Raw genomic sequence first — 12010 nt, forward strand, 5'->3', positions numbered from 1 at the left:
CTCAGGTCCTCCAAAACCTCCAACAACTGGTCTCAGGTCCTACAAAACCTCCATCAACTGGTCTCCTTGGGTCCTCCAAAACCTCCATCAACTGGTCTCCTCGGGTCCTTCAAAACCTCCAACAACTGGTCTCCTCGGGTCCTGGAGGTTTACAGATGGTTGTTAGAAGAAGACTGGATGTTTCTCAGAGGAAACAGAAACATCTTTAAAGAGATGTATTGCTGATATCTACAGGTAACGTTTGTTAGACTGACATGTTCACTATGTTCCACTGTGAACAGGTTCTGGGTTCAGGAGATACGTTATGATCCATGCTCAGACAGTTTCACTCGTTGTGCATTTTGAGTAGACACCTGACTAACGAGCACTTTATCGCCGCCTGCTGGGCTGGAGAGTGAAACATCAAGACACGAGTCAAAACTTTGGGGTGTAGCTGAAAATAAAACATCTCTTGTTGATTTGTGAACCGTCAGGAGAAGCAAACTTACACACAGAACGTGCAGCGCCACGGCTCCTTCTGTCCTCTCTTCATTCGTGAAAAAGTCGGAGGGAAACTCGTGCAGAGCTGCAAGAAACAAACCGGGTCAGGCGAGTGAAACACTCTGACACAGATCAGGTGTAAAGGCTGAGGATGATGAGCGGATGAAGAACAACAGGGCTGAATGACACGGGGAGCAGGTGAGAGGGGCGAGTCAGGACGGAGGAGCGGGAGCTGAACTGAGACATGAGGAAACTGAAGACAAGAACAACGGAACACAGGAACCACAAAACATCAAGCAACCTGGTAATAAAAGCCAAACATGAAACAGATCAGATGTTTCTCTTCTCGTTCACGTTTTTATTTAAACCATCAGGGTCCAGGGTTAGGTTAAAGTCTTTCCTTTTTGATAAATCCTTAGATAGAGAACTTTTACCAATTGGTTTTTATATTATTCTGATTCATGATCAATAATCCAGGTAGAAAAATCCAACAAAGAAAAGTCAAGTCCTCTGGACGGATTCTTCTTGTTGAAACGTTTTGTCTTTCATCCGAAACACTTAATCAACGGCGGAGCCACAAACAGACTCGGTCTTATAAATAGCACCTTCACATAGTGGGTCATCCACTTTGATGGTGCTCAGATGGTTTCTGTAGTCCACCCTCTCCACCGCCGAGTCGTTGGAGGAAGTCATCCAGCTTTCATACATCTATCATCGAACCATCATCCATCCATCATTCAACTATCAACCGACTGTCATCCAACTATCATACATCCATCATTCAACATTATACATCCATCACCCAACCATCATCCATCCATCATTCAACTATCAACCGACTCATCCAACTACCATACATCCATTATACATATATCATACATCCATCACCCAACCATCATCCATCCATTATTCAACTATCAACCGACTGTCATCCAACTATCATACATCCATTATACATATATCATACATCCATCACCCAACCATCATCCATCCATTATTCAACATCATCCAACCATCATACATCCATCATTCAACTATCAACCGACTCATCCAACTACCATACATCCATTATACATATATCATACATCCATCACCCAACCATCATCCATCCATTATTCAACATCATCCAACCATCATACATCCATCATTCAACCATCATCCAACCAACATCCATCCACCATCCAACCATAATCTATCCTTGAACCAACATCCATCATCCAGTAATCATCCAACCATAATCCATCCATCATCCATCATTCAACTATCATTTATCCATCATTCAACCATAATCCAACCATCATTCAGCATTATACATTCATCATCCAACCATCATCTATCCATCATCCAACCATCATACATCCATCATTCAACCATCATCCAACCAACATCCATCCATCCATCATCCATCCTCCAACCAACATCCATCATCCCTTCATCATCCAATCATCATCCAACCATCATCCAACCATCATCCATCCAGCATTCAACCATCATCCATCCATCATCCAACCATCATCCATACATCATTAATACATCATCCAACCATCATCCAACCAGCATTCAACCATCATCCATCCATCATCCAACCATCATACATCTATCATCCAACATCATACATCCATCATTTAACCATCATCCAACAATCATCCAACCATCATCCATCTATCATCCAGCCATCATCCAACCAGTCTATTAAAAGCTGATTTTATGTATTTATTATCTCATATTTCAGAGCTGGTTTTGCTCAGAGGTAAATATTTTTCTGAGTGAACAGGAAAAGAAACCGTCTTCTGAGTGACGAGCATTAATTTTCATCTCAAAGCGTAAAATAAAGTAGTTAGGATTTGTTTGACAAACGTGTGAAGTTGGTAAATGTCAAAAAGATTTTGTTCATTTTAACTTGAAAGAAAATAAAAATCATCATCTGAAAGTCCAGATAAGATCTGATCCTCTCCATCTTCCTGCTTCTCTTCATACTTTTATCTCAGTTTCCTCTGGTGGGGGGCTTATATCTGTGAGAACACTTTGTGCATCAGCATCAAACTCAAACCTTTAATTGATGTGAAAATGTGCCACAGCTGGAGACAGTTTATTTTTAATCCAGAGAGAATAAATTCACTGACGCGTGCATCAGCTGCCCAGAAAAAAGACCGACCTGAGTCTAAAAAAAGACCAACGTTCCTCCAGTTGTGTGAAGCGTCGAACAGATGAAGTAAAACGACTTGTGTGTAAATATCCATCAGTTTCAGGGAAACTCGAACGCGTCACTAAAAGCCTGAAGGGCTCTTTAATCTGTGAATCTGATAAAAACAGGACGGCTGGATAAAACAGAGATAATGTGTGCAGGATGTGGAACGGTACCCGACGTTACTAACTCACCAAACTTTAGCTCCATATCTGTAAAAAAAACCTGACAGTTTGGTGTTTACTAAAGTCGATCAGCTGTGGCGGCCATCTTGTATCCTAAAACTTGAAAAGACCAAAGACGTTCATGAGGAACATCCAATGATCACGATCTGACAGTTGTGTCAGAATCCCTCAGGTGGTTCATCAGATATTTTGCTAATATAAACTGCCAAAATGGCCGACATTTTGATGTGTCAATTGTAGAAGACGAGGACCAAGATTAGTAGAAAGGTTAAAGCTGCTCCCAGAGGGTCATTAGGGTCACCATGGTAACCACACACCTGTCTGTCACTCCCCGACAGCGCTCTTAATAAGACAGGATGTCTGCAGGATGCTGGTTCTGCAGGGCAGACATGACGAGGTACAAACAGCCGAAACTTTCAGTTTTAAAGAGAAACTCCTGAGCTCACAACAATGGAAGTCACTGAGAGACTTGATGTGTGACCTCTGACCTCTGAGAGCAAACCACGAGTCCTCCAGCAGAGACTCTGGGTGGAAGAGGAAGCAGGAAACAGGAGAAACTGTCGTAGAAGAGGCGGAGTGATTGAGGAGTCTGTTTGACAGATTAGACTTCATCAGACTCGGACCCTGAAGGTGGCATCTCAGATCATCAGAAACAGAACCACAGAAAGAAAAGAGAATCTTTAGTTGTGGTCTCACTGAAGTCTGGGTGCGTTCGTCCAAACAACCAGCGAGCCGTGACCAGGTTCTGAAGGACCCAAACGTGTAGTGAGGGTCTGCTGGGTTACTTCTGGCAGAAGAACCCAGCAGAAGGATCTTCAACCTCATCCCAGCTGAGGCGGGGGACACTGAGTCTGAGTGGGCCATGTTCTGCACCTCAATTGTTGAGGTAGCCGCCTTGAACTTTGGCTGAAAGGTTGTCGGTGCTTCTCGCGGTGGCCATCCTCAAACTCAATGGTGGACACCCCGGGTCAGGGAGGCTGTCAAGCTGAAGAAGGATGGTGGGACGCTGGAGGCAGCTGAGGAGTACCAGAGGACCAAACGGGCTGCAGCCTCGGCCGTTGCTGAGGCAAAAGCTCGGACGTGTTGGACAGAGACAATCGATCTGATCCGAGGAGATTCTGGGAAACCATCAGGCCACTGAGGCGGGGAACATGGGGTACCTCGAGGAACACGGTCCAACGCCTTCACCAAGTCCACAGAGCACATGTAGACTGGATGAGCAAAGGTTTGCCTTTACATCTTTAATTCCCTGAAGTGGCTGCTGAACTTTGAGCTCATCATCAAACGGCTCAGAGCAAAGCACCCTGGGAGTTTCCTGTTAACCGTACGGTTGACTCTGACGCCTCAGAAACAGCTAAGCCTTCAGCTCCCATCGCCACGGCAACAGCAAACAGGAAGGGTTGGATCAACGTGGGTTTCAGAGAAACGCACCAATAAATGATTAAAGCAGCATCTGCCACGTGCACCCTCGGAGCGCACGTGGACAGCTGGGGGCCTGTTCTGCACATGCTCAGTGGAGGATGACGATGATGATGTGGGGTGACACATCGCATGTCTGAGCTGCAGCGCCGTATTGAGTCATGTGTGGCTTTTGGTTGGATCCTCCACACGCCGTCCACGCTCACGCCAACACATGCTCAGACGTGCGCACGTGGACGTGCATGTTCCACAGACGGAGCTGCGTTTGGATAAAAACAAAGACTTCCCCCGCTCGCTGGAGAACTGAACACAAACTGTAACGTTGTGCACGTTAATATCCGTTCAGTTTAGCTGCTTTGACAGAACACACGTGCACTAACAGTCACGTGCACTGATCATTAATTATGAAAATGTGGGGAGAATTCCTGTTTTTCTAAACTTTAGTTGCAACTTTCCATGAATTATTTGACGCTCGCTCGGCTAAAAGACGCATCGAGCGCAATAAAAAGTTCTTGTTTTATTTAAAATGTTTTCTGCTTTGAAAACAAAAATGATCCCGAACGTTTCAAACGAACCACGAGCAGCAGCATCATCATGACAGCTGCTTTAAATGTCTTTAAAACAAACCAGAGTTAAACTCATATCTTCATCATTTAGGACTCAACAATAAAAGATCACTGAGACGATGAACTGTTCTCTAAAATCATTTCAATATATATATATATTTTTTATTGATTAAAAAAGATGGATGGACAGAAAATACATTCTGTGTATTCTTGAAATTCAGAGGAGAGACATTAATTAGTCTCTAATTTGGAGAAATTAGGCAGATTAATAAGTTAACAGTTGAGGAAAATATCAACAGTCATGCATTAAACCTTTACACTGCAGTCACATGACATCATCGTTGTTGTTGTTGTTGTTGTTGTTGTTGTTCCTGCAGGAGGCGGTCCAGGCTGCAGAGGGCCAAACTAACAGCTGCTGTTTTGGGTAAAATTAGTGAAAAGCTTTGGTGATGATTTAATTTTCATTGTTATGCTGATGATACACAGTTATATTTGTCAATGAAACCCAATGAATCCAATCAGTTATTTAGACTACAAGCATGTCTTAAAGACATAAAAACCTGAATGACCCTAAATGTTCTGCTTTTGAACAGAGACAAGACTGAGATTTTAGTTTTTGGACTTGAGCATAGAATTAATTTTTCAGTCTTTCTCCCTCCTTAGATTACATTAATCTGTCCTCCAGCTCTAATGTTAAAAATCTTGGTGTTATTTTTGATCAAGACGTCTTTTGTCCCACACATTAAAAACGTTACTAGAACCTCCTTCTTCCAGCTGCGTAATATCACTAAAATTAGAAACATCTTATCTAAAGATGATGCAGAAAAACCGGTTCATGCATTTGTCACGTCTAGACTGGACTATTGCAATGGTTTATTATCTTGGTGTCCAAATACTTCTTTAAAAAGTCTTCAGTTGATCCAAAATGCTGCTGCCAGAGTCTTAACTGGAGTTACTGGGAGAGATCATCTCTCCAGTTTTAGCTTCTCTCCATTGGCTCCCTGTCAACTCCAGAACTGAATTCAAAATCGTACTTCTAACCTACAAAGCTCTCAACAACCTAGCTCCATCTTATATTACAGATCTTATTGGTCCATATTTTCCTAACAGAACACTTCACTCTCAGACTGCAGGTTTACTTGTGGTTCCTAGAGTTTCCAGGATCAGAATGGGATAAAAATCTTCTAGTTATCAGGCTCCTCTCTTGTGGAACCAACTTCCAGTTTCTGTCCATGAGGCTGACACATTGTCCAGTTTTAAGACTTTCCTTTTTGATAAATCCTATAGTTAGGATTGGCTTGTTATGCTGCTTTAGACTTAGACTACTAGAGGACAAATTGACCTCATTTTCTTAAATGAATTGTTAAAATTTAATAGTTTTCATTTGATACCATTTCTATCTTAACATGTGATTCTTGACCTGCAATTGTGTATCTGTTCCTCTCAGACCCAGCCGGTCAAAGCAGATGGTCCGCTTGTCCTGAGCCTGGTTCTGCTAAAGGTTTCTTCCTCATGAGGGAGTTTTTCCTTTCCACTGTCGCCTTCATGCTTGCTGAAGATGAGAGTTCTGCGATGGAGTTAAACTCAAAGCAGTCTGCTCCTCACATAAATAATGTTAAATTATTTTATTTATGAATGTTTCTGTTCAGTGTCCTGAGACGACTTCTGTTGTGACTTGGTGCTTTTTAAATAAACTGAACTGAATTAAACTTTTATTAACTAAAGTTCTAATGTTTTCTGAAACTGAACGGTTAAAAACACCTGCAGTGGAGCTTCAGCAGGAAGACGTGAACCTGCTGTCCACGAGTCCACACGAGACTCCGGACGACCTCTGGGACGTCTCAGAGTTCTGGCTTCATGCCTCTGGGTTAGCCGGGCTTCGGACAGAACCTCCCCACACTTTGTTCCTCTCGTGTCCCTGTACCAGGTCTGGTTGAAGCCACAGATCGTCTCGTCCTCCTTCTCCACGTCTGTCCACCTCTTGACCATGTTCCCTCAGCTGCTTCGCACGTGGACCGGCCAGCAGAGACGACCCGTCCTCACCGAGGGTTCTATGGTTGGGTTTGGCTCTCCTCAGAACCTCCATGTTGGTAAACGGACGTTCAGATCGAGGCACGGAGAACGCAGGAGGAACATTTCTAGACTGTGAAGGTGTTTAGAATTGAAAGTCCTTAAAGTAGAGTTGGACCTAAATCTAAACATTTAGAAGCTGATGGACCCTTGAAGCTTCTTTCACACTGCGAGGAGGTTTAAACTTCCTGTAAGACTTCCATAGATGATCTCAGAGTCAAAGTACTCCCGAGCTACAGTTGTGAAATTCATTAGGACCTCCTGTTGGACGGTGTCAACGGTCTCCAGCAGCTTGCGGAGCAGATCAGAGTCTTCCTGCGATAAAACGGGATCACCTTGTTTGAGCACCAGCAGAATCCTCCTCTCCTGAAGGCTTTGGAGAGCTTCTGGGTTCTGCCTTGGAGGCAGTTTCCACGGTAACCACATCCAGCATCACAACAAGGAGCAACAGAACTTGTGTGACTAAGTTTGGGTCTGACCCTGGCCTTTGCAGTGGTGACTCACCGTTAAGCTGCGGGTGTCACCGTGGCAACGCCGGCCCGGCAGCCCCGTCTGGAGCCGGTCGGGTTCTGTCTTTTTGAAGCTGAGGCCGGGGCTCACCTCCTCGTGAGCAGCGTTCGTCTCAGTCGATGGAGGGATTTAAAAACATCCAGGAGCTTTCCTGTGCTCGAGATGACTCACCAGCGAGGAGATTCTCGCTGCTGCGAGTGAACGTCTCAGTCCTGAAACGAGTTTCGACTCTCGCACCTTCATTTGAGGCGAATGTTTCAGGTGAGTCATGGAGGCTTTCTCTGCAGGAAGCCGGTCCAGCTCGGAATAAAAAAAAACAGTTGAAAGGTTGGAGCCGTGAGCGAGGCTGTTCACTCACGGGTTTACAGAGTCGGCACTTTGTCAAAAACACGTTCGTTTAACTCAGCTGGACTAATCTGAGTCCTGCATCTGTCCCTGAAGGTGCTGCAGGACTTTCCTCTCTCTCCAAACAGTTAACAATATTAAAAGCAGCCCTTCGTGTATTTAATATGACTTTTGTACAACTGAACACTGACAAAATCTGAAGCTGAAAAATGGTTCTGTCTACAGTTTGTGCATGTGAACATAAATTTAATAAAAGCCTGATGGATCTGTGGCTAGCACTGCTGCCTGTAGGATGGTCCTGGGTTCAAGCCCCAGGTTGGGTCTGGGGTCCTTCTGTGTGGGTTTTCTCCAGGTACTCTGGTTTCCTCTCACAGTCCAAAAACCTGCACGTTGGGCCACCTTCAAACCTTTTAAAAAGATCTGAGATCTCAGTGGGGTCTGCCAGGTTTAATAAACATTAATAAATAAAAACATTTGCACATCGTTAGTTGTGCCAGACCTCTGGGTTCCATATTTTCCTAATGGAGCACTTCGCTCTCAGACTGCAGGTTTAATGGTGGTTCCTAGAGTTTCCAAAAGCAGAATGGGAGGAAGATCTTTCAGTTCTCAGGCTCCTCTCTCGTGGAACCAACTTCCAGTTTCAGTCCGTGAGGCTGACACATTGTCCAGTTTTAAGACTGGGCTTAAGTGTTTCCTTTTTGATAAATCCTATAGTTAGGGACTGGGTCGACTTGGGTTTCCTGAGATACCCCTTACTTATGCTGCTATAGGCTTAGACTGCTGGAGGATAAATTGACACCATTTCCTCATTTTGCTGCTGTCTTTACTTACGCTGCCTGTTTGTATTTGTAATTATTTCTATCTTAACATGTTTTTTCTCTTTCCTCCTATAGAAAGTTCACCTGGACCCTAGAAACCACATCTGGACCCTAGAAACCACACATGGACCATAGAAACCACATATGGACCATATAAATCCCACCTGGTCTACAAAAACGCCACCTGGACCAGCTGTCTAAAATGTTCTCCTCTTGTGATTAATCTCTTTCTGTAGAACGATGGACTCCAGATGGTTGGGAAATGACCTTTGACCCTTCAACAGCTCTCTATAGCCATTACCTATGCCTTTTCATCTCGGTGTTGTGTTGGTGCACATGTTCGGTCCCGGGGTGTGTCCTTAAAGCCCAGAGCTGAGGGTGAACGTGTCAGAAAGGCTTCGGCCTGTTCTCCTGACCACAGAGCCACTGAGAGTCATCCCAGCAGCTGCTCTGAGCACTAACTGGTCCTGTGAGCTCTCTGTGTGAACTGCTGGTTTTCACTGTGGTGGGTGACATGCAGCTGTGAGCTCTCCAGGATCTGACTGAACTGGGATAAACTGACTCAATGAATCGGACTCCAACAACGGGATTCTTGTTTACATCGAGCTTTAATGTAGAATATTTGACTCCGGTACTATAAATTGGATTACATAGTTCTGGTAATCTGAACGTGATGGTTCAGTGATCAGTACTGCGGTCCCATAATCCTGAGGCCGCAGGTGTGAGTCAGGAGGGGCATCAAATCTTTCCATGGGACTTTGCAGCGACGGCTGCAGAGGCTGGACGGTTCTGGTAATCAGGTTTGTTGGGTTTGGACCAGGAGAGTCAAGGCGGTCCTGAAACCAGTTTTGATTCTTTCAGTTTGAATCTCTGGTTGATAAAAAGTTCAGATCGGCTCATAATGGAGTTAAAAACCAGTTTAGAAAAGGAGCGTGAAGATGAAGAAATGCACATCGCCCGTCACGCTGAACACCCGTCAGACATCTTCTGATTCCCTGACACTCAGAGTACGTGTTGGGGATGACCCTCAGCTACCACCACAACACATTTAGCTGATAATCTGTAAATGTGGCTGAATTTTAGCCATTTTGGTGTTGGTTAAAGCCAGTTCGCTCGACTGAACCGGGTTTAGACGATTTTAGCTGAACGAGCTCTCAACCCGTACGAACAATGACGTCTTTTTTCAAAACACCAGATCAAAACGAGCGCAGGTCCAGAGTTTACAGCGGAACCAGAACATCGGTCTTCTGGAAAAACATGTGGGTTCTGCAGAAACCGAGACCCGAAAGACTTTAGAGATCCGTTTCCTGACGAGAGTTCACAGCAGGTTGTTGTTTTTGTTGGTGAAGAACATGAAAAAGTTGTCGATTTGTTTTGTTCATCTTCATCCTGCTCAGACATCGGACACTTCTATTTCCCACAATGCATCTGTGGTGCATTATGCTCCTGACGTTTAAAGGTTCCTCCAGGAAAACCACCTCCTCTGCTGGTTTCACCTCCCGGTGTTTACAGATCTCCTGCTGGAGGCCCGTCTCTGCAGTTCCTCACCGTCTCAAACTGACGGGACAAAAAGTCCTGAAGGACAGAGGACGTCCCACATTGTAGGACTTTAAATAAAGAGTCCAACCTCCTTTAGAAGATATGAGACGGCACCAACCTCGTTTCTGCTTCTCTCTCCAAACCCAAATAAAAGATGAAATATTAGCTCCCAGCACACATTTCATGACCTCCAGAGGAGAAACGGGACGAGGCGTTCAGGAGAACGAGGTTCTTCAGGAACGACCTCGCTGTCCTCCAGAGACGAACGGGCATCAGAACCACCGGGTCGCGCCGATTTAAATTTAGCAGCGAGAGGCGGAAAGACTGTTTAATCAGCAGGAGAGGAGAGCGGGTCGACCTTTGACCCCCAGCTCCGTTTATAGATGGCAGCAGCGACCTTGACAGGAAGAGGAAGGACGCTGATGGCGGCCATGTTGCAAAATGACCTGGAGAACAGAACTGCTCCATCCCAGAAACGTCACGGTAAAAACAAAGACGTCTGCAGGAATGGTACCGGTGTCGTTCGGCATTCATCAGAACTTCCTTCAGTAACGACAGAGCCAGACTCTTATTTTGAAGAGTATCTATGAGCTTTATTTTGAAACTCATGATCAATCCTTCCTGTTTCTCTGACTTTAAACTCTTAATTCACGGTGAATCCGTCAGTCCGGCTGACGCCAGGCGCTCGTTTTCTTTAACCACACTTTGTTGACATCAGCAGAAGAAACTTTTTAAACCCTTCAGCTCAAACGAGTCACGAGCCGTGGATTCAGAACTTTAAAGACTTGTTTGGTTCAGATCAGCTGTGCGGGTTTCCTGCTCAGAGGGAAATGAGAGGTACAGTACGGCAAGCAGTTGTGTCATATAATATGAGCATCAGCGTGTATTACGGAAGGCCATTTCCTGCATCCAAAGTTATTTTCCCCTCACACTCAGCTAACTGAGGAGTATGGAAGCCCGGGAGGGGACATTGGGGACTTTTTATGTTTTTTATCTTGCGTTACCTCGCAGACAGCAGCAACAATGGAACAGACACTACACCCTTATTTTGAAGTTCATGCAGTTTTGTTTTGAAAGGTATCCAGTGTGTGCTACAGCTGTAAAAGTAGTTGCTCCACGGATTCAGTGGTGTCTTCCTCTCATTCAATCTGCAGTCTGAGTTCGGTCAGCTGCACTCAGTCTGTCCCTCCTCTGAGTCATGGTGGTTCACTTCGCTTAGGGACCGTCAACAAATTACCGAACCAAAAACTCGTGAGAAACAAAAACTAATATCTTTTACTTCCACTGACCTACGGTCAAAAAACTCATGTTACATTCTCTAGTAGACCTGATTCCATAGAGGAGCTCTGAGTGAAGGTTAAACATTTTATTATTAGTGCGCATGAAGTGCAAAATATTAGATCCTGTTTGTTCCTCCTTTGTCCGTTTTTGCTGTTTTATTACAAATACATACATACAAATTTCTAATTGTTAGAGTAATTGCTACGATGTTGGATCTTGTACCATTTATGGTTTTTGAATGAGTAAGATTTATTTAAGTGCCTATAGGATACAATGAGGACAGCACAGTGCCTCAGTGGGTAGAGATGTTGCCTGTCATCGAGAAAGTTGTAGGATCAAATCCTGGCTGGGGATCTGTCTGGGTAGAGTTTGCATGTTCTCTCTGTGCATGCATAGGTTTTCTCTTCTATCCACATCATGGTAAAACAGTTTAAACCCTGCTTTAGTGCTGCCCTTCCACTTGGTCTCTTGGATACATAAAACATCTACCTTCCTTCCCAGCATCATGTCAGCCAGCACTCTACCTTCCTTCTCAGCATCATGTCAGCCAACACTCTACCTTCCTTCCCAGCATCATGTCAGCCAACACTCTACCTTCCTTCCCAGCATCAT

At 44.6% G+C, this 12010-nt stretch overlaps 1 protein-coding gene across 1 annotated transcript in view; it reads right to left on the minus strand.

Moving 5' to 3' along the window:
- LOC119422727 (sodium/potassium/calcium exchanger 3-like) overlaps positions 1-12010 on the minus strand; it is a 34857-nt gene that overhangs the window by 19158 nt on the left and 3689 nt on the right. Inside the window, exon 3 of the mRNA XM_037690121.1 lies at positions 489-565. Coding sequence (XP_037546049.1) covers positions 489-565 — 77 coding nt within the window. The remainder of the gene's footprint in view (positions 1-488; positions 566-12010) is intronic.

Source organism: Nematolebias whitei, chromosome 16 (genome assembly GCF_014905685.2).
Source record: "Nematolebias whitei isolate Nwh7 chromosome 16, NemWhi1, whole genome shotgun sequence".
Lineage (NCBI taxonomy): Eukaryota > Metazoa > Chordata > Actinopteri > Cyprinodontiformes > Rivulidae > Nematolebias > Nematolebias whitei.